The following is a 22,656-nucleotide window of genomic DNA, read 5'->3' on the forward strand; positions in this document are numbered from 1 at the left end:
TTCTAGATTAATCTAAAATTTGAATCAGATCACTGATGGTTATTATCCTACAGAAAATACTGCTGTGAATATATGAATCGTTACTGTTTACTACATGTGACAGCATGCATATTAATAATATACATGTATAATATATGCATACATTTTCCATTGTTTTTTATTTAAAAGATAAACTAACAATAAATGCATTAATCTCTTTGGTATTCATCATGAGAGATATTAGAGTTAAGGTCAAAGGTCAAAATGACCACTGTTCTAGTAGTTATAGAATTCTGTCACTTGTAGTGTTCAGAGGTGCTATGGCCCCTTAGGTGTCTTTTAACTGTCTGTATGAGGCTTTTTCAGCAGATAAAATCAGACCAGTTGACAGTTTTATAGTGTTGTTTTATTGTACTGAACTACTCAGGTTATAGAGGTTTTGGGAAAGTAGGTTCAGTCATGACTGATCTCAGAACTATACAAAAACAAATAATCTCTGGGCCACACCGGTGAGCTACACAGTCTGGACTGATCAGATTTATTAGCTAATGATAATGACAGCATTCACTTTTTTTTAATATACAACTTGTAAACATTTAAATATTAAAGGTGAAAAAGGCAACAAAAGGTTAGAACAGTAAAAACACAACATAGAAGCAACACAACAGAGTAATAGAATGTCAAACATGTAAAAATGATCCATTTAAAAGCTTGCAGACATCTTGGTGACGTCACGTTTCAGGTCGACGACGTGCGTCTCGATCCTCCTGTGCAGCTCGTCTATTGAAGTGGACAGGGTGTCGTACAGAGCCTGGACGCAGCGAAGACAAACATGTTGGTGTCAGACAGGAACGCATGTGAGCAGAGAGGCAGACGTGCAGAAGGTGACTGTACCTGAGCTTTCTCCGTCTCTTTGCTGCACACGTCTCTCAGGCTCTGGATCTTCGCCTTCAGCTGCTGCGTCTCTCTGGAGATCTCTTGGATTTTCTCGGCCATCTCCTCGCGCTTATGATGGATCTGGTTACACTGCCTGGAGAACAATTCAACTTTAACCATTCAAAATGTTAAGATTGTCAAATTCTCTCCAGGATATTGGATTTATGAGCAGTGGTGACTCATGTTGAGTGTGTCATGGTGTCAAATACCCCAGGACGTCTTGGACATGCTGCTCCTTCATCTCTCTCTTCTTCTGCCTGCGGATGTTCTGTTTGGACTCTTTGTCCAGCTTCATGGCCAGAGCTCTCTTCAGCTGGCCCTCCTCAATGCCCAGGTTCTTCAGCTCCTTCTGCTTCTTCTCATACTGAGCCGTCAGCTCCTGGTACTGAACACAAACACACACACAGATTTACCAGCACGTACTGATCAAAGAATCTTCATTCTAGAGCCGTGTCCCACCTCATTTACATGCATTAACTGTAGTTACAGTGAATAAAATACACCCTGCAACCTATCTGACAGTGTTGAGTACACACACATACAGTGGAGACCCTGATCCACAGTAAGCTGGGTTTTATATACACATGAATAAGTATTTCTCAAGAAGTATATACAAATTCAAGCATATTCCAAACATAACTGTTAAAAATCAAGCATTTTTCAAACTTTTTCAAACAAGACTTTGCACAAATCCTGGATTATTAAGGGTATCAGTGTATGTGATGACTGATAGCTAATAAGAAAATGTCACAGATGATTTTGAGGCCATTACATTTTGTCCTGAAGAGAGAACTGACAAGTTGATTTTGGACTGTAAAATGTTGGACATGATTCTTTGAGAAAAAAAAACCCAAAACAGTTGATGAGGTTTCCATCTGAAAAGTCTGTGTATGAATATTAGTTGATGTGATGCTATCTCAGGGTTTTTTACCGACCCATTCCACAAAATGATCAGACTGTGTCTGCAAGGGTTGAAGGGATATTGATCAGTGATTATTGTAGGACAGATGTGTTCATACTAGAGCACCAATGACTAATTGATTGACCATTTTGATAACTGATTAATCATTCTGATTCATGTTTTTTAAATAAAAAATGGCTAAATTCCCTGACTTCAGCTTCGCAAATATTCACAAATTTTCTGTTTTCTTTAGTCCACTTATGACAGTAAACTGAGTGCAGCTCTAGTTCGTACCTCCTCCTGCCGCTGCTTGGTGTCGTTCATGTGGCTCTCCAGGTCCTGCAGCAGGTGATACATCTGCTGGATCTCAGCCTCAGTGTGAGTCACTCCCTGCACCATGTTCTGCAGCTCCACCACACGCTTGTCTGTCTCTTCCTGAAATCAGTGACGTCGATCATACATCACGTCAGCATGTATCGGTCTGCTCTCGTTTCAAAACAGCAGCTTCAGGAGACGTTTGTTTTTCTACTCACGATTGAGTGCTTGATGTTCTTGACGTTCTCCCTCATCTTCTCCATCTGACTCTTCAGCTCCTCTGGGGACTCCACGATCTGAGACTTGAGTTTGCCGATGTCTTCCTTCAGGTTGCTGACGTCCAACTTCACCTGGGCCTGACACACACACACACACACACACACACACACACACACACACACACACACACACACACACACACACACTTCAATGAAAGACCTCCATTCTTAAGGTGTGTAGTCTTGATCGAGTTTCCTGAGGACGTTTGGGACATTACACCACAGTAACACACGATGTTGTTATATTTCCACCACAGTCACTTACCAGTTTCTGAGTCCTCTCTGCGATGGTGGTTCTCCACTCTGTGATGATGTCGTTTTTAGCATTCTGAAAGGAGAATCAGTTATTTCACTTGGCAGCACACACAGCAACAGCTTTTATTACTCTGACCGTCTGATCAGCACCTACCACTTCCTGACACTCATGCATGGTGGTGGTCTGCAGCTCAGCGAGAGCAGCTGCCAGCTCGTCGGCCTCAGCCTGCTGCTCCGGTGGGATGGTCCTGAATGAGGACAACAACCAGCAGTAAATGTGCACAGTCAGAGGACGTGCGTCTCATCATGTTCTGATTAATTAAATAGTTAGTTTGTGGTCTTGACATTTGTTTTCAAATCATTCAGTCAATCATTTTGAGTTTAGGGCTGCAACAAAATTGTCATCGTCATCAATTAACCGATTCTTTGTTTAGAAAACAGTACAAAAACATCCATTAAATATTCCCAGAGCCCAAGGACGTATCTTCATTTGCTTGTTTGCAGTCCAAACCCCAGAAATATTACATTTCAAATCATATCAAATAGCAAAAAAGCAGCAAAACATCACATTAGATAGAAGAAGAAGAAGCATCAATATACCAAACAACACAGATAATCAAAGACTTACGTCAGAATCTCAATCTTCCTTTCTGCTTCTAAATTGAATTTGGTGTAAGCCTGCAGTTGGTCCATGTCTGCCCTCTGACGACAGAAAGAAAGATGAACTATTACAATATCTGTGACTCCAAACACACACGCACACAAATCTGGAACCTTAAACATGTGTGGATCAATCTAACATACGTATTTGGCCTGCTTGTCCAAGGTCATGTCCATCCTCTGTTTCCTGAAGTGAAGAAAGTTCAAGATGGCACTCAGAATAGTCAGAGTCCTCTGTTTCTCTGGAAAAGAAGAGCAGAGTTGGTTCATCAGGGTGTACAAATATGTGTACAGTTTAAGTAAAAACACCGGACAGATAAAAACATAGGCTTACTTGGAGCTAGAAGGTCATTGAGTGAAAAATCGTACACCATGCACATGGGAAGAAACTGCCGCCTGAAAAAGATCAACACAGTGTTGTTAGAAATATATGTACTGCGTAATGAAAGAGGCACATCTTATTTAAAATTTTGTTATCGTAAACCATCAGATCTTTTGTTCTGTGGCAGGCAGTTGGTCCATATTGCGTTACATCCAGGAGAGAAAACAAGAGAACTCACATGCGGATGTAGACACTCATGATAGCAGTCGCTCCCTCATGATATGCTGGATATTGAATGTTCTCTAACAGTGGAACCTTTGGGGAAAAAGGAACATCAAACTCTTAAATAAAGAAGAGAGTGCAAGTTTATCTGTGACATAATACATTACCACATGATTCCCTCTCAAAAATTAGATGTCAAAAGTGACACTACATGCCAAACAAGAAGGAGTACATGAGATGGCTCAGTATAACTTAAACTATAGTGAAATCATGAAATGATACAGAGGCTTGGATGCAAACAGGTAAGTGTTAAGTGTCAGACGCAGTACTTACCATGGAGTGACATTCAGGTCTGAAACGATATAACAGATGCAACACTCTCATGTACAACGTTTGAACTGCCTCAGGCTGTAAGAGAGAGTGAGTGAGTGCTACGTTAATGATCTGTTGTTTATCTCATCAGTAGGGGTGTCAAAAATATCAGTACTTTCATACTTTTTTAATGCCACATTTTTAAAACCATACAATATTTGTTAATTATAGTATCAAAAATACTGAAGGTATTAAAAAAAAACACCTATGTGCTCATTCAGGACCTCAGTTCAGTCTTTATTGTCCTTCCTGAAATTTGTCTTGCAGATAAACCAGTGCTGACTGACTTTTTCTGTACCGATACTGTCAGCAGACGTTTAATGAAAAACGAAACACAAATATTATATTTTGTGTGCTGAGAACTTTTTTTTGTCTGTTTGGCCGTCGCATTGAGTATCATTCTTTAAAATTCTAGTATTATTGTGAAGATGTTAGTACCTGTGGTCATGTAATTATTATATTACCAAGTTTACAAAGCATCGCAAGTAAAGCATCATTATTACTGACTTAACCACAGCTGCAACAACTTTATTTCCTTCTGTTTACCGTCACCTTCCATGTTACTGTATGATTCATCATGTAAAGGATGTTTTTTTTCCCCTTTTATGTGATGGGAAAAAGCTCTGTACCTAGTCAAACATCTGTGAAAGAATACATTTTCTATGTACAAGTAACAATATCAAGGAAACTACCTTTAAGTTTATCCATAAATTCTATCTCACTCCCATAAAGATGCATAAAATTTCCAAAGATCAGTGTTCAGTTCATTCAATGACTTAATCAGTCATAAAAACAGAATTTAAGTTGTTTGTTTGTTTAAATGATATGCCAGATTTCCAATTAGATCCAAAAAATGCAGAATATTAATTACCATAACATACTTTGCAAATAATTGGGGACATATTTTTCAAAAACTCTGGTCTCCACTATTTTTTTTTACTTTTCAAGAGAAGATCAGTAATGGACTCGGACATTTTCTGTACTCTTTTGAACATAGACTTAAGGCCTAAACCCTTTATATACATACCATAATCATGGACTATGAAGTTATTGTTAGTATTAATTCTGTCACTGCTTTTGTCTCCTTTTATCAAATTTTTATTTATTCATTATTCTTTGTTTTGTTTGTGCATTTCTAAATATACTTTTTTGATACTATTTTTTTTCCCCTTTCCTTTATTTGCTTGCTCGTCTGTCTGTTTTGTTTACTATGAGGGTGGAGAAGGGAAAAAGATTTATCATCAAGTTTGACAGGATACTACAGGTAATGGTCGTTTAATTTTAAAATGATATGGAAGTTTAATGACGAACACGTGTTGTGATGTTCTGATAAATTTGATAGATTATCTGATCTGACACAGATGTTTTCATTTTGAATGCAATTTCAGAATATGAACCCCGTGTTAGTGACGTTAGTATAGTTACATGTATTATGGGTTTTGCATTTTGAATCTGAGTCATGGGTGTTCATATAAAATACAGTGAAAAAGACCTCATAATGTAGACTAATCCTTTAACTGGTCCTGTTCACTCGCCTTTGCTGAGAAGCAGCTTAACGTTACATCGTCATATTTTTTGACTGGACTTTGGCACATCAGACAGACGTCTCTGCACATCATCAGCTCGGTTTCTTCTCTCGCACCATTAGCTATAATTTACCGATCATGTCCACTGTGTACTTTTGCTACTTTCTGACAAACCGTTAACACGTAAACACTGAACAGACATCGGTTACCTTCGGAGAAGGAGCCAGGTCGCTCTTGGTGAAATGTTTCGCCTCTTGACCGGTGAGAACTTCTGTTCGGTAAAAGTTCACTATCGCGTCCGCGGTGTAGATGGGGAAGGTGTTTTCAGACATCGTGGCAACTTTATTGCCGAGTAAAAACAGGAAAAACACAGAAAACGATTTCAATTCCAAAGACGATACAAAATTGGCGCCTTAAAATGACTTCCTTGTTGATTTCTAGACGGCGTGTCTGATTGGTCGGTGTACTCTTCTTCTGCTGTGACAGAAAATGACACATTACTCTCCCGCGCCCTCTACCGTAGTAACTTTGTAAAGTTCCTGAACCTCATTCTGTTTTGGTTTATGGCAGGGTTGTCTTACTAAACAAAATTATATTATGAATACAGAGTAAAATAACAAGTGCAAGAAAGGGTACAACAGCATGTAGCATAAAGTTAGAACTATTTTACCACTTTAAGACAATTTAATCAATTTTCATTTATAGTGATCATTTATTTGGGAGCTAATTATGCAGGGTTTTAAGATGCGAAACCAAGTATATAAACAAATAAATAAATAATTATATAATTAATACTTAAATAAATTACACTATAAGTAAATAAATAACTACAAATATATAAGTGAATATATAAAGAAATACACAAATAAGTTTAACATTTATAAATTTAATGCATCTAATATTTATGATTAAGTATTAATTAAATTATTTATTTATTTATCTAATCATTAAATAATATTATTATATATTTATTTATTCATTCACCGTTGAACTGAATGCTCGAATTAATTTATTCTAATAAGTGGTAAAAACTTCAAATTTGCTTAGAAGTTCTACTAACATAAAAATGTTAAGTCCCGAGAGTTTCGTTTGTGTTTATTAAACTCAGAAGTTTTGATTAATATGGACTTTACAGAACATGAAATAATGGGTTTTTAGACTTATGTTAACAATGCAATGTAATGAGAGGCGTAAATGGAAATTCTGAGTTTACTGAAAATATTTGAGTTGGCTTAATCAACAACAATAATAATGGGGTTTTTTTTCTTTTGATTTCATAAACCCCCCTAAATGCTAGCTTATTCAGGTTGACAGTATTTATGTAAAAACTGTATTATATAATTATGTATACATCCACTGACTATTCATAGGTTTATTATAATAACTATGTAATATATAATAACTATACCTTGATCAAGCAAATATTTAATTAAAAAAACATTATTGTCCGGACCAGCCATCGAAATTTGATGGCATGTTTGCTGAAAGAATGATTTCTTGGATAATATTAGTGTTTTACACTCCGGGGCAGCAGGGGGCGCTGCTGGAACACTGACAGTATTACAAGAGCACGTGACACAACAAGGAACTCAGTGGTGTGTCTCCTGACTGCTAGCTTTATGTGAGGAGAACTTTGTGTTTTAAAGTAGCTAAACGCTACAGTAAACTTTGTGGAATGTCTTTGAGAGTGAGCGAGCCGATAATTTGCACGTCGCCGAGGTTTATCGGGGTTTGAGCGGTAATAATGGCGGTGAACTGGACCGAGAGGATCTCTGCTTTCTCCTGCAGTCCGTCTCGCTTCCTCTTCGGGACCACAGCTGAAGCTTTCCTGGCAGAGCTGCTCCGAGAGCTCCGAGATGACAGAGCTAGCTACACTGTCAAGGTACACAAACAACAACAACAACAACAACAACAACAACAACAAAAACTATATGGTGAAATGTACAATACACTATTCCCCAGTCCCATCTGCCACGAGTTATTAACCTCTTGCTGTGCTTAATGACATATAGACACATCTCAGTACGAAATAGCCTGCTGTACCTTTTAATACTGTTTAACAGTGAAACTTTAACTTTGGTCTAAACGTTGACGTTTTTATTCCTTGGAGATGCTAACTTGAGAAGAAGAAATGCAGAATAAATCAAATGGGGATTTTTAAAGGGACAGTTCACGACACAATCAAAAATACATCTTTTATCTTTGGCCTATAGTGTTATTTCTCCATCAAGATTTTTTGGTGCAGAGTCCTGGAGATATTCATACAGATGTCTTACCTTCTCTTCAGTATAATGGGACTAAATGGTGCTTGACATGTGCTGCTCAAAGTGTCCAGAAAACATATGAGACACTCAACAGCAGTGTCTCTTTCCTGAAACCGTGACCCTTACTTTTCATGTAGGAACTATTTTCTGTCAATCAAACTCCACTTGCCAACTAAGTGTGCATCTACTCATGGATGAGACGTTACAGCTCAGCTAAGGAAGAGGAGGATGTAATTAATGTTTACGTCCTGTGCCATCATCAGCCTCTCATCCATGAGTAGATGCACGCTTCTTTCTGCGTAGTGATGCAGTTGGTGGATATAGTTCGGTAGAAAGACAGTATTTCCTACATTAAAGTGACATTGCTGTTGAGCTTTCAGTTTTCTTTTTGAGCACCACAAGCTGAGTGCTATCTATTTCAATTATATTAGAGAAAAAGCAGACTTCTCCATGACTGATATCCTCAAAATTCTGCAGCTCACACCAAAACATTTCAGGTTGATAAATAGCACTACAGGTCAGGCGGAAAATATGTATATTTGATTTGGGGGTGAAAATGTGTACAACTGCAAATACTAAATTGGCAGCTGTACACATGGAGTTTGCCATGTTGCACTCACAAGTTAACTCAAGTCAACTAGTCGGTTTAAATGTGAAAAGCTAAGAAGATGTGATTGATTTTGATTTGATTCAGTTCAGGGGTCTGTGATCAATATCAGACAGTATCATATACATTTAGCCTATTCAGTTACATTTAGACTACGAACTCACAAAAAGCAACTAAATTATGATTGAACTCTTCAAGACAGTTTGAAACACACAAGCAATGGGAACATCACAATAAAGGCGTATCTTTAAATAGATGGCGATATAGATTGATGTTTTACCTTTGCATCGATCATATGGGATCGTTGGTGTATCGATCCAGATCAGTGCATGATTAGCTCACACCCCTCGTCAGTCTACAGAAAATACATCAGAAACAATTCTGATCACCAATGTAAGTAATTTGGCAGCAAAAATGCAAAAAAAAAATCATCACCTCAGATGGATGTTTTCTTGGTCCTTTATGTTTATAGACTGAATCAGCTTTGATTTTGGAAAACTGAGAGGGGAATTTTTCCATGATTTTCCATGAACGGTTACTGTAAATTGAGTCAGCGGTAACCAGATGAACACACTTGCACACCTGAGCCCAGTCTGTATTCTTTCTTATTGTATTTGTAGGATTGCAGCTAATATTTCCATCAGTTAATCTGCAGATTATTTTCGCGATTAATTGGTTACGGTTAATCTATAAAATGTCCAAAAATTGTGAAAAATACTCATTGCAATTTCCCAGAACCCTTAATGTAATAACTTGTTCTATCCAACTGAGAGCAAAATCTGGTATTTATTTATCAACTGATGATCAGCTGTACTACATTTATATTTAGGTATTATGTTTTTGGTATATTTCAGTGTGTGTGTGTGTGTGTGTGTGTGTGTGTGTGTGTGTGTATGTATAGTTATTTGTATTAAAGGGACAGTTCACCTCAAAAATCTGAAATACATAGTTTTGCTTTGGCTTGTAGTGCTGTTTATCCATCTACATGTTTGGTGTGAGTTGCAGAGTTTTGGAGATACGTGCTGTAGAGATGTCTGCCATCTCTCCAGTATAATGGAAGTAAATGGCACTCAGCTTCCGGTGCTCAAAGCACCGAAAAATTACATTTGAAAAATTCAAAATGAGTGTCTCTTTCCAAAAATCATGACCTGGTTACTCAAAATAATCCACAGACCTTGTTGTGAGCAGTTTCATGTGGGAACTACTTTCTTTCTAGTAGAAAAGAAAGTCATTCCTGTAGATTCTACTGCAGAAAGAAAGTAGTGCTGCATTTAAGTACTTGGAATTATCTTTGGGTGTTTTCCATTTTCCAGTAGCGTGTCCGCTCTCTAGTGTTCACACTGATGGCTCCATGTTTCTTCAATTTCACCCTCTCAGGTCCTCCTGCTGTCCCCGCTCTGTGAGCACCCGACTCTGCTGTGTCCCTCAGACTCGGTGGGTGAGGAGACGGCCCTGGAGCTCATGTCAGTGTTCGCCCAGTGTCCTCCAAAATCCATCCAGTTTCGATGCCACCTCCTCCTGGCCCTCACATCTGTGCTGGTCTGCACCTCCTGCGTGAGCTGCCGTTCCCGTGCGTCTCAAGACTTCCTGGACCTGCTCCTTCAGATTGCTCAGGACACCAGTGACCTCCAGGGCGATGGCGTTCTTCGTTCCTTACGGGCCACGGCCTGCGAGTGCCTGCGGGAGCTGGAGGCCTGCTGTCCAGGCCTTCTCTCCCAGCGCCTGGAGCTGTTAGGCGGGCTCCGGCAGAGAGAGGTGTCCCGGCTTCACCAGGCCTATGCAGGACTTCACACTCTGGTGTTAAGAGACGCTGTCTATCAGCTCACCCAGGAACCTGGAGCTGGTGCCGAGCATCTTAAAGCTCTGCTGGGAGGAAACACAACAGCTGCATGGGAAGCAGAGCAGAACTCAGGCCCGACGGACTCAGCCAGTCTGTCCTCGGTCGTTCTTGGACCCATGGGGACAGTCCCCACCCTCCAGACTGGACCTGACTGTAAGGAGCTGCGTTTGGTCCTGTCCTCCCTGCTGGAGGAGTCCTACCTGCTCACTCCTCTGTGTCAGGCTGCACTGCTACACAGACTGATAGAGGTGGTTGCTATGGTGCCTGGTGTCCCGCCAGCCGTGTTCAGAGCTCAGCTGCTGCGACTGCTGGGCACGAGCGAGGTTTGTATCACATGGAATCAAGTAGAAAAGAGAGTCCAGGTTTCTCTGGCAGCTTTTACTCACTTGTTGCTGTTTCTCTTTAGGACAGTTGTTTCAGCCCAATTTAAAAAAGTAAAACAAATATTTTCCTTCTAATCTAAAGTAGCAATTCAAATTCAACATCTGTTTTCTAACTGTGTCCTCACTACTCCAGATACACCACCCTACATATGGTCAACAGTTCTTACAGGGACAGTATCATTGGCAGAAAGTAGTTCCACTGGGGCACCCTGCTAGCCCAGCTGGTAGAACACTGACATGTACCAAGGCTGTGAGTCCTCAGCAGTGGCTGTGGGTCCGACTCCTGCTTGTGGCCCTCCGTTACATGTCATTGCCCCACTCTCTCTTCCTCTTTCCTGTCATATCTTCAGCTGTCCTTAAAAGCATTAAAAGCACCCCTCCACCCCAAAAAATACAGGTATAAAAAAGATACAGTATTGGCACACAAAATATTACATGGTTACTGAGTAACTGTGACATTGTCACAGAAAAACCACATTGCTATTGAATCTTTGTTTTTAAATACTTGGAAAGCTAAAAATCCCAGCACATAAAACTGAATCTGCATGTATAGATATTGCCAGTAACAAAACTTTTGTAATGTGTTTGAAGTGAAAAGTTCATTCATAACTTCTGTATTTTTATGTTAGTATTTGCCTTGTTGCAGTAGTGTGGTCTTAATACTTGAATTTCTAATTTAGATACAATACCTTGAAAAATACAAATATTCAATACCATTTTGGAAATCACAGGGAAAAACTGAGCATAAAATTGTAGATTTTTATGAAAATTTAAGTAACATAACATGACAATAGATAGCCTGTCAGGAATGAGATGAGTGACGAGAAGATGACAGCAGTGTGAGAAAGCGAGAGGAGGCGGGACTATGTGGACACAACAACCTCGCTGTCGGAGAGGAGAGAGCGAGAAAGTACAGCTGGTACAGAAGAATCAATAGTGCGACATGAGTTTTGAAAGCATTTCTAATATTCAGTATCAATATTTATTGATATTTCTGGCAACATTATTATGCAGCATTATGTCTTTCAAAAGATTTTAGTCCTGGTTGACTTGGCGACACTCATACTATAGAAAACACTCCTTGAGCAGCTACTTCGGTAGAAATACAACAGAAGATCTGTTCACGGTGCAGCCAAACAAACTCATGCTGTTTTAATAAAGCAGTTACCTAATAATTGTTGTTCTTCCCATCATCCCATGAGAAACCACAATCTGATTTCTTGCTGTGCTTGGGGAAAAATATTTATCCACAGAGCAGCAGGGTGCAGTGAAGTTGCTTACCTTGCAGAGGATGTTGGAGGTGTGCAGCTGTGACCTGCAGCTCTTCATCTAGCAGCTCACAGTGGCTGCTCCATTACTCCTTGCAATATGTCAAAGTTAGGGTTCAAAAGGCACCATGTAGTTTGCCTGTTAAGCGCTTTTAATGTGAAACAGATGCAGTAGGAAGTGGTGGGTTTGCATCAGCAGTAACACAGCTCTGATACAGCTGTAGCCTGTAATCAGATGAAACTAAGAACAGTGATACATGTATGCTGTGTTTCCTGTGAATGTAATGGTAATGGCAGAATGTAAACACCTGTCAAAGGATTGTAACAAGTATGTTTGGATATTTGCTTTATTGCCAAGATGACTTTGCACATCAAGTCCGAGGTTGTTGCATCTTAAAAAATATTTTCTTTTTCTTTATTTCAAGAAATGAGAGGACCATCAAATCAGCCTCACTGCTTGCCAACTAATTTTTTTCTTGTCATTTTTCACAAGGAATAGAATTAAAAAAAACGCACAATTCTCGATTGATCTTTAGAGGTGTTTTCAGTTGCTAAGTGAAGCCTAGATCACCATGGTAATCTATGCTGAACTCAACCTGGTCTGGAGCAGGTTACGTTCAGACTTTCAGATTAAATCGGCTCTATAAGCCAACCAACAGTGTCATGTTTAAATATACTGTCTCAAGTATCATTCTTTCATTTGTTAGAAATACACAACAGCATGAAGATCACATTCAGTCAATTAGTAATTTTCTGACAATGATCCTCTCCTGCTTAATTTGCACCGACAGTGTTGCTTTTTGCTAATAATTTGCTGATAATATATTTTCCATGGCTCTTCATTATAACAACTTGTTCATCTTGCAAGAGCTTCAACTTTGTGCAGAAAAGTCAAATGATGCACCAAACGCCCCTCTTTATGTGAGCACACATAGACCTTGAAGAAGAAACCCTGTATTAACAAATAAAGTTGATAACCACGGTCATGATGCCTGTTATCTCTGACTGGGGTTGTAGGTTTTGTCAAGCCAGTTCATGCAAAGAAAGCCTGCGTTCAGTTTCCTTCGTAGTACAACCCTCAGATGGTAGCTCCAGCACTATATTTACCATTCTCATAAAAAAATTCTATTATGTAGAGGCTTATGTAAGGTACAACTTAAAAGACAAGGATCGATGCTGAGAGCAGCAGGTTTAATGCCACTCCAGAGGGGGACAGATTGTTTGTTGTGTCACTCAGTGAAATTGAGAGTGAGCTTCATTTTTTGTTTTGCTGTCCTGCAAATGATGACTTAAGGGATGTACTTTTTACTAAAAGTAAACTTAGCGATGCTGGGACTTGATGACTCACGGAGACTCTTTGTTGACCTCCCTGCAGGTTTGCCTCCTTCATGCCACTCTGCTGATGAAGTGCGCCTTCACTGACAGCCTGTTCAGCGCAGAAGACGAAGCCTTCATCTTAAAGCGGCTGGTCATGCTCTCCCAGCACCCTCTGCTGACTACACCTGAGAAGCTTTTCTACATGGACTGCATCCTGCACTTTCCTGAGAACCGGCCAATCAGCTGCGGCGACGGCGACGAGACCCTCCCTGTGCTGCTGACGCCGCGGCTGGCCTCGGCTCTGGTGCCCACCGTGTTCAATGACAGCGCCACCATGCTGGCTCGCCTCAACCTGCTGTCTCTGGTCTACCTGGAGGAGGGGGAGGAAGGGGAGGCGGAGGGGGAGGAGGGCCGGGGGCTGGCCTACCTGTACGAACACCTCATCTCACTGCTGCAAATTGTGGAGAACGGTGGCAGCCGGGAGATCGTCGTCACCTTTTTCAGAGGCGCCTTCCTCTTCCTCTTCTATTTCTGTCACGTGGAGCGCTACGCCAGCAGCCTGACGGAGAAACTGTGTGAGCTCTACCTCCACCACACCTATCTGGCTCCACACCTCATCAACCTGGCTGACCACACCCAGGACAAGTTCCCAGAGTCCAACTGGGCCGTGGGGCTCCTGAAGGCCCTGCAGGGCGCCATAACTAGGGCGCTGCTCACCCAACTCACCCCACCAGACCTCAGCTGCCACCTCAAGATGCTGGCTCGGGTGGCAGAAGAGGGAGAAATCCCCCAGCACGCCACCCTCCGCTTCCTGTCCAGCGTCATCACCCCGTCTTCGTCCTCGCTGTGCGTGAGCGGTGACTGGCGGCTTGGGAACAGCCTGCTGGGGGTTTGCCGCCGCCTCCTTGTCCATCCCAGCCTGGACTCGCTCCTACTCCCTCTGGCTGATGTCCTGCAGCACCTCACCTGCCGCTACGGAGACATGGACATCCAGGACCACGCCCGCCTCTACTACACCCTCCTGACCACGCTGTCCCGCGAGAAGCTTGCTGGGGTGTTGGCGCAGGGTTTGACGGAGGGAGGACGGCAGGTCAAGAAGCGGTCACTGTCCTCCATAATGGCAGAGGGTGAGGGGCTCACAAGCGCACTGACCATTCACCAGACAGGCAAGGCGATATTCAGGCTGGTGGAGACCCAACCTGAGCAACGAGAGGAAATGAAAACTGATACAGGAAGAGAGACAGCAAGCTGCCCTGGAGAGGTGACCGCAGTGTTGGAAGCATACAGAGCTCAGTTTGGCGACCCAAGCTTCGCCTCCGAAATCACCTTAAACTACCAGCTGACTCATGTTGACACTAATGATCCACGCTTCGATCAGCTCTTCAGCATCCGCCTCCACTTCAGCCTCAGCGATGACCACTACGAAGAGCTGAGTGACATCAGCGTCCCATGTCTGTTCAGAGAGAGGCCGCCGCCCAACGTGAGGCTGTCGCTGAAGCCCAGGAGGCCCTACCCCACCACCCTCCACGCCAGCGCCATCTTCACCACCCAGGACGGCCTCTCCTGGCTCACTGTCCTGCCCGACATCCACGTGGCCTTTCAGCAGGCCTTTGTGCCTCCGCCCGCTCCCCCGCTGTGGGGACGAGGCGGCAGACTGAGCCTGTTCGAGGGTTTGTGGGATGAAATCAGCGCTGAGAGCGGAGAGGACAGCTCCACCAGCCTGTTCTGCTGCCAGCTGAAGGAGGCGGCACTGACAGCGTTGGTGGAGAGACACTTCCTGCCCTTCCTTATATCAGAATTGTCTGATGAAGAGTTCAAAGTGCTTTTCTTCCTCCCGCCGCAGTCTCACGTGCTGCTGAAGATCAGGTCGGAGAAGGACGCCATGCATTTCGACATCGCCACAGATAACTGGCAGCTTCTGCCTCACATCAGCTCTTATCTACTGACAATCACATCCTCCCAGGAAGACACTCCCACCTGACTGTGATGCTTCTTACTGCCTTGTTTTTATATTTCAAGAAAAGCTGATTTTTAATTGCATCTCTGAATTTATCAGCACTTTAATGACAACAATTGTACTAAAAAATAAATTGCTCAAGACAGTTGATTTAAAATAAAGTAACTGCACTTTAATTTTCTTGACATAAAATTAAACAAATGTGTAAAATTAAATATACTGTCATTTATTTACCAAATATAGTCAAAACCATTCATATCTCATTGGTTACAGTCAACAAATGAAAGACTAAATACATAATTTACTTGATAAGTTGTACAGAATTGCAATGAAAGATGTCTTAAGTGAATTTGATTTTCCCTGCTACATAAAAATAAGGCTTTATAAAACCAAAGTTAGAACCCACAAACAAAACTGCATATAGTATGACAACCCCTTTTCACATGTAATCAGTATGGCTGATAAAATAGCGATTTAGTTTTCACTAATAGAAATAACATTTACTTAAGGTGTAAGACATAACATGACATGTTACAATATGTATTTTGACATGTATAAATTATATTTAAAACTAGTACAGATTTACAGATATCTTTATCTACAATAACATTTTGGCTCATTGAAGTTAATTTTTGATATCTAAAGTTCATAAAAGGAATTGTACATATCTCAACATATTTTAATGTTCATGTTATAATTATATTTCAGCTATTGGAAATTCCTTTCTAGAAATTACTTTTTTGCTTGTTCTAATCCTAAGCTGACTCGTCAGAACTGAATTTTAGATATACAGGATTCTGTTTATGATATCAGTGATGTAAGAACATTTTTTGGATATCAACAGTTGACATGTCAACTAGTGAGAGAAAAGTTGTTGATATTAAGAAATTTTGGCTAGTGGAAAATGAACTGAAATGCCATGTTTGCTTGGAATTGTAGCAAGTCAAAAAAGTAAGTGTTGATATCTAAGATTGCTATTATGGCTACTGACTGAATGTTTAAAGGGCTTGCTATACATGCAGGCTGTCTGTCAAATTAAAGGCACCCTGTGACCTTTCTGACCACTGGTAGCACTATGGAGTAGTTCTTATTAGTCGTCTATGTTTTTGTTGCTGATCTGCAGTTGTTGGCGGTAACACACCAACAAAGGCAGTGAAGCAAACGAAGACCAGCAGCAAAAAAAACATGAACAGAAATGGTGAATTTAAAATATTAAATTATAATATAAGCTCGACAGAACTTTTGTTTGTTTACAAAAAATTCGACAGAGCAGCTTTAAATTTCATTTTTGTCCTGAATGGTAGTATGAACACCAACAGATCTGATAAAGGCTAAGAAGCAAAAACTATACTTTGTTAAAAAAAAACAAAACAAACAAAAGCACAGGCTTACTGCAGTAGCCCATTTGATATTTTTCAGTTTTAGACAAGCATCCCTAAAGGTTGTGACTGTATTGTTGATTGTAGTGCTGATGTGTACTTCAGCCAGTGTGTTATTCACCAACACACTGTGTGACGGATGTTTTAATATCAGTGATTCCAGTCCATGTGTGGATTTAACTGGTGTCCATTAAGACGCTAGTTAGTATCCATTTGCTGTCCTTTTAAAATTCCAGTCCTTTATTCAGTCCAGTCCAGCAGTCCTCTAATCAGAGAGGCCCTTGAAGTTAGGTCCTATGGAAGGTGGTAAGGCCGCCTGCTGGTTCAGAAGTTTGTCCATGATGGCGATCTCCGCGTCCCTCTTCTCCACCTCGTCTATGGGGGTCCAGGACATGTCGTGTTGAAGTTTGAATGCGCCAATGAAAGTGTGAGGACAACTTGGACCCCATTCCTACAGAGGAGAGGACAAAGGACGTATGCTGTGGTGAGATGAGCACTTACAAGTCAAAAGACAGAATGTTTTCTCTTCGATCTATAAATCAGCTTGATATCAGTTTACAAAACCCACAAATTCCTACTTGCAGCATTTTTCGTTCAGGAGTTTAAATAATTTGTTGATATACAGACTAATGACAAAAATATTCAGCAACTATTTTGATAATCAGTAATTCAATACTTTTCCAGGAAGAAATGCTTAAAATGAACTAGCTTGATTTAAAGATTTGTCTTTGGTTTTGGACTGTTGGTCAGAGAAAACAAGAAGTAGTGCTAAGCACTGTGAACCTGTTTACACCTGGTATTAACACGAGTCATGAGTGATCCAATCATAGGTGCACAACTCTAAGTACCCAGGATGCATTTAGATTTGATCGCTCTGGCCACATTCTTTCAGCACTGTGTACATAATGTGTCACACTGAAGGACCACCACTCCACTGACGTCCTGTAAGTTTATTATTTGGTTCATTGTAGGCTAATGCAAATTACATGATTCTATACTGGTGGTTAAACCTGTCCAACATGTGTCCTATTGCCAACATTTAGCAGTGGTTGGGTGGCCTGGTAGCTCAGCTGGTAGAGTGTTTTCTTTGTCTGTAAAAAACATTGCATCCATTTGTTCCGAACTGTGCAGATATAGCTACATGTTTACATGCATATCGAGTAGAGAAGTGAGATCTGGTCACAGGTGGTCACTTGGATCACTCAAGACACAAGTTAATGTCAGGTGTAAACAGGCTATAAACATTTTTGGCGGGAAGTCTGTAAAGCAATTAATTGTTCTCTGCTATATTACAAATCGAAATCAACAAATATAAGTCAGCCCATTCATTCCCTGACAGTTTGTGGTTCCCCCTGTCTCGATTACAGCTGCCAAAATTCACTGACATTCCCTAAATTCCAGGATCACTAGAAACCCCGTCATTGCCTGCAAAAAAGAAAAACAGCAACCAGTCCAATCCGGCCCAAACTGCCTGTTTTGGCTGCCAGTTCATTATCAGCTCCCTTCTGGCTTAAATGAACTTTGAACACCAAACACCTCCAGCTCTCAGCATTGTGCACTTGTACTTGTAGGTGTTTGGTTAGACAGGCACATGTTGACAGCTCAGCAGGACTCTCCCTGGGGGGATGTTAAGTAACAGGTAGTGTGCTGGCATTTTGTAACAAGCACGTTCAAACAGGGTGACATAACTCTTAAGTATCTATCAGTAATAATGCTGACCTTCGGAGAGATGATGGAGAAGTATTTCTGTCCAGATGGCCGCTCGTACAGATAATACATGTTGCCAGGTTTTTTCACAATGTTGCAGGCTGCATGGTGGAGGTCAGCATCTCTTTTAGCATCTTCTAAAACCTGGAAAAAGACAAGAAAAATATGTGGGCTGGATTGAAAGCATGTTTCATCTTAAATGTTGTTATTCAACACACTCAAATATGATTTTTTTTTTCTTACTTTTTTCTTTTTACTGTCTCATTTCCAATAGGCTGTTGTTATACTTTAATATCAGGATGCAAAAAAATGGTCAAATCCGAACATTACCTAATTAGATTTTGCCTGCATTATGATCACGTTAGCATGACTACTTTGGGGTCATGTCATGTTTAACAGATTACAATCCACAAAAATCCATTTTGGCTGCTTTAAACTTACATCCTGGATAATCAGCTAAAAAATAGCAATTCAGTGTCAAAAGATAATAGTAACTATAGTGGGCCATTGTGGGTTGGGGGAAAAAAATAAAAATAAAAATTATATATATATATATGTATATATAGGGGGTGGCAATATTCTGAAAAAAACCCTCCAAGATTAAAGTTGTAAATTTTCAAGAAAAAAACTTGGATATTTAAGAGATAAAAGTGGGAAACTTATAAGAAAGAAATTTGGATATTCTGAGATTATAAAATAAGAAACTCATGAGAAGAACACACTACTGCAGTTTTTTTCCTCTTGTAAATTTAAAACTAATTAACCTCGGAGAGTATGAATTTTTTATTTGAATATACCCCCTTCCATTCTCGCAACTAACTGCAACATTTTTCTATAACTCGCATACTTACTACAGCAGCCAGTTCAATGAATATACAGGTGTTTTTTCTGACACTCTTACCTTTCTCGCCTGTTCCTGTAGGTATCTGATCTGGTCAGCGATGACTGTCAGCTTGTTGCAAGCGTTGGCTTTGATGAAATCATCTCCCTAAAAACAAAATAAACTTATGTTCAGGCCTGGTGCTTTCATTCCATTTTTATTCTTTCTGCTCATGTAATGTGCATCTCCAGAAAAAAGATTGTCTATCCATTACATTCACCTGACAACTAGAGCTGTCACAATGCAATAATTTCTCTCTCTCTCTCTCTCTCTCTCTACATATATATATATATATATATATATATATATATATATATATATATATATATATATAAAGCACAACCAACAATACTCAATCCCTCCCTTGACACCACCACAAAAAGAAAAAGACCTAAGCCAAAATATTAGGACAACTGACAGTTTAAGCTTGACAATTTTAATAAAGGTATATTTATATATTTTAATTCTCAGGTCTCACACCTTCTGTACTTGTGATGCCAGGGCCACCAGGTCCATGGGATCTCCCACTCTGTTGGTCTGGTAGGAACTGACCAGTTCCAGCCCGCTGGGGGTGCTGCTGCTCTCAACCAGAGTCACTGCACAAACACACACACACACACACACACACACACACACACACACACACACAAACAGAGTTACATCATTATATCCTGCATGTAACCACGTTACTGCTAATGCAATCACAACTACTGTGTCACTGCTGGTGCTGAATCTACTGCAACTGATATTAAATCTACTACTGTTACTGTAGACACTGAGATCATTACCTATGTACAACCATTCGTGTAACGCTATGGCATAGTAATGTAGTGTAATGATGCTAATAATATACTTATTAACACTTATTAGCTCTTCAATTGAGTAATTTTAACACCATATACCTCGTCTCCCTCAATTCCTCCGTCAACCATGTAGAATACAACGAAAAATACTTGATTAAATTCACATACAGTGCTACAGGTACTGAAGTGAGTTGTGTTCATACTGCTGTCTGTCGTCATTTAACATATTCAGTTAGAATTAAATGCATTACAGATTGGAAAACACTGTAATGTTACAGCCGACCTGCCTGTAACGTCACACACTGTTTATCGCGCGCTGTGCTAAATGTAGCTAACGTTAGACAATCGCATCCATATCAGCACTGACAGTGTGCTTTTATGGAAACTACAACAACGTGGACAGAGCTCAGGACGGTGGGAAGAACTAACCTGAGGTTCAGAGCTTTAAATTAGTCAGCAGGCAGTTAGTGTTACCTGTGGTGGTTCTGTCCGGCTGGTTGGGGAGGCTCACCGTCCTGTCCATGATTTCTTCTGTCCCTCTTTTCACTACAAACTCCTCTCTCGACTGTTTTAGTCCAATTTAACCTCTCTGTCTGTCCACCTGCAAGTTTTGTAACCAGCTAATATTTGACCAAAAATACCGGAGGCTTCACGGGGTCCTGAATCTCCGCCCCATTGTGGCTACGATGGTAGTCCTGAATTGTGCCTGCATAAAATACTTTAATTACATTTATTTTTAATCGAATCATATTTATTATTACACATTTATATTTTGAACGCACGACATCCAACTCTTTTCACATTGAAATTAGTACGTCTATCACACATTTTATACTTAGTCTTATTATGACTTGGATTTCTTTTCAAGCACTCCAAAATCAACCCTGCCCCTCCATAGAGAGTCTCAATAAGAGAAGATGTGTCACTGTAGAGAAACCAAACAAGCAGAAGTGAATATCGCCACATGAAACGATAACTGTGCTGTATTTTTCTCATAAACAGCTCCATGCCCTGCTTAAAGTCACAGAGGTATATGACATACCACACCTGAGTCTATACACTCACAATAGTCTTGGAATTTGTGCCATTTAAGCAGTGCCGTAAGTTTCCCCCCATAATGCATTGCGTGGGCACTTACACAAGTTTCGTGTCTGCCAAACGTGATAGTAATGATGACCACAACAAACCAAATATGGAGAAAAGAGTAGATTTGTTTGACAGTGTCAGGCACATAATACTGCTATGTAGTCTAAAATAAAAAATGTCACTATTTCTAACATTTTATTTCATAAAACAAACAATTCATGTTCGATAAATGTAATTGTTGACTAACTATATTCTGTTTTAAATGAGAACAAAAGATCTCAGTTAAAGGCCAACAAAGAGAAACAAGCCTAAATATAAGTATAAATATAAGTATCGCACTGGCAGCATATAACTGCCACATCAGAGAAAAGAAAAATGGATCAATGTCACATTATAAAGTAAAAATGTTATTATTTTAACAGATTTTTCAACATTGTGATAAGATATCTTCAAGTTATTATGACATATAAACTTATGAACTAGAAACAAACAAGAAACATTTCTTATTATAACAACAACTATCTTGTTTTAAAGTGAAACATTTCATAGAATGTAATAACTTGTTATTAAGCTAAAATGCTTCACTTTATAACATGATAGCTTATGCTGTTATAATGCAGAGTTGGGAAGTACAAATACCTCTTTACTGTTTATCTTTACTGTTCTTAAGTAGACTTTTCAGGTATCTGTACTTTACTTAAATATTTATTTTTCTGGCAAACTTTTACTTTTACTTCCTACATTTTAACATAAATATCTGTACTTAGTACTCCTTACATTTTTAAAACATTCAGATATTTGAATGCATTTGAGTTTATTTATTTATTTATTTTTATTTTATTTATTTATCTTTTTTTTTTGTTTGCATCATTCCACGTTGCCTTTCCAAAATCAAGACTGATTTCAACCTGAATGGATTCCTTGGTGTATCCATCAGTGCATATCAAGCATAACAGACGAAAACTATGCAAAAACCTAACAAGGCAAAAACAATGTAAAAGATGTAACAAGAAGAAAATGATGTAACAAGATGCAGAGGCAAAAATTCTGTCGCATGTAATAACAAGACAAAAGTGTCATAAAAGACATTACAAGAGGAAAACTATGTAAAATATGTAATAAGACAAAACAATGTAAAACACGTAATATGACAAAAATGACATAAAAGATGTTACAAGACAAAAAAGTTGTAATGAGACAAAAAAGATGTAACCAGATGTAAAAGACATAACAAAACAAAAACAGCATTGAGACAAAGGTGTAACGACACAAAAAACATATCAGGATGATAGAGGACAGGACATAACAGGACAACAACGACATAAAAGACCAGATGAAAACGATATACAAGTCATAACAACACAAACATTGTGTAAAAAATGTAAAAAGACCAAAATTA

General features: G+C 39.8%; 3 protein-coding genes across 3 annotated transcripts; 1 reads left to right on the forward strand and 2 right to left on the reverse strand.

Moving 5' to 3' along the window:
* Positions 1 to 363: 363 nt before the first annotated feature.
* nuf2 (UF2 component of NDC80 kinetochore complex) lies at positions 364 to 6,205 on the reverse strand. Its single transcript, XM_084743948.1, has 13 exons — positions 5,976 to 6,205; positions 4,202 to 4,276; positions 3,885 to 3,961; positions 3,659 to 3,720; positions 3,469 to 3,566; positions 3,293 to 3,366; positions 2,819 to 2,912; positions 2,675 to 2,737; positions 2,350 to 2,487; positions 2,111 to 2,251; positions 1,125 to 1,300; positions 874 to 1,009; positions 364 to 790 (listed from the first exon to the last, which is right to left on the reverse strand). The coding sequence occupies exons 1-13, from the start codon at positions 6,096 to 6,098 to the stop codon at positions 683 to 685; spliced, it is 1,365 nt and encodes a 454-aa protein (XP_084600074.1). The 5' UTR covers positions 6,099 to 6,205; the 3' UTR covers positions 364 to 682.
* Positions 6,206 to 7,321: 1,116 nt separating this feature from the next.
* On the forward strand, positions 7,322 to 15,758 carry ap5b1 (adaptor related protein complex 5 subunit beta 1). Its single transcript, XM_084726987.1, has 3 exons — positions 7,322 to 7,648; positions 10,015 to 10,800; positions 13,504 to 15,758. The coding sequence occupies exons 1-3, from the start codon at positions 7,511 to 7,513 to the stop codon at positions 15,424 to 15,426; spliced, it is 2,847 nt and encodes a 948-aa protein (XP_084583113.1). The 5' UTR covers positions 7,322 to 7,510; the 3' UTR covers positions 15,427 to 15,758.
* Positions 15,759 to 16,467: 709 nt separating this feature from the next.
* Positions 16,468 to 20,823, reverse strand: c2h1orf50 (chromosome 2 C1orf50 homolog). The gene is made up of 5 exons (XM_084727000.1): positions 20,646 to 20,823; positions 19,849 to 19,964; positions 19,390 to 19,476; positions 18,501 to 18,632; positions 16,468 to 17,232 (listed from the first exon to the last, which is right to left on the reverse strand). The coding sequence occupies exons 1-5, from the start codon at positions 20,692 to 20,694 to the stop codon at positions 17,047 to 17,049; spliced, it is 570 nt and encodes a 189-aa protein (XP_084583126.1). The 5' UTR covers positions 20,695 to 20,823; the 3' UTR covers positions 16,468 to 17,046.
* Positions 20,824 to 22,656: the final 1,833 nt, after the last annotated feature.

Source organism: Lutjanus erythropterus, chromosome 2, assembly GCF_056507025.1.
Source record: "Lutjanus erythropterus isolate fLutEry1 chromosome 2, fLutEry1.hap2, whole genome shotgun sequence".
NCBI lineage: Eukaryota > Metazoa > Chordata > Actinopteri > Lutjaniformes > Lutjanidae > Lutjanus > Lutjanus erythropterus.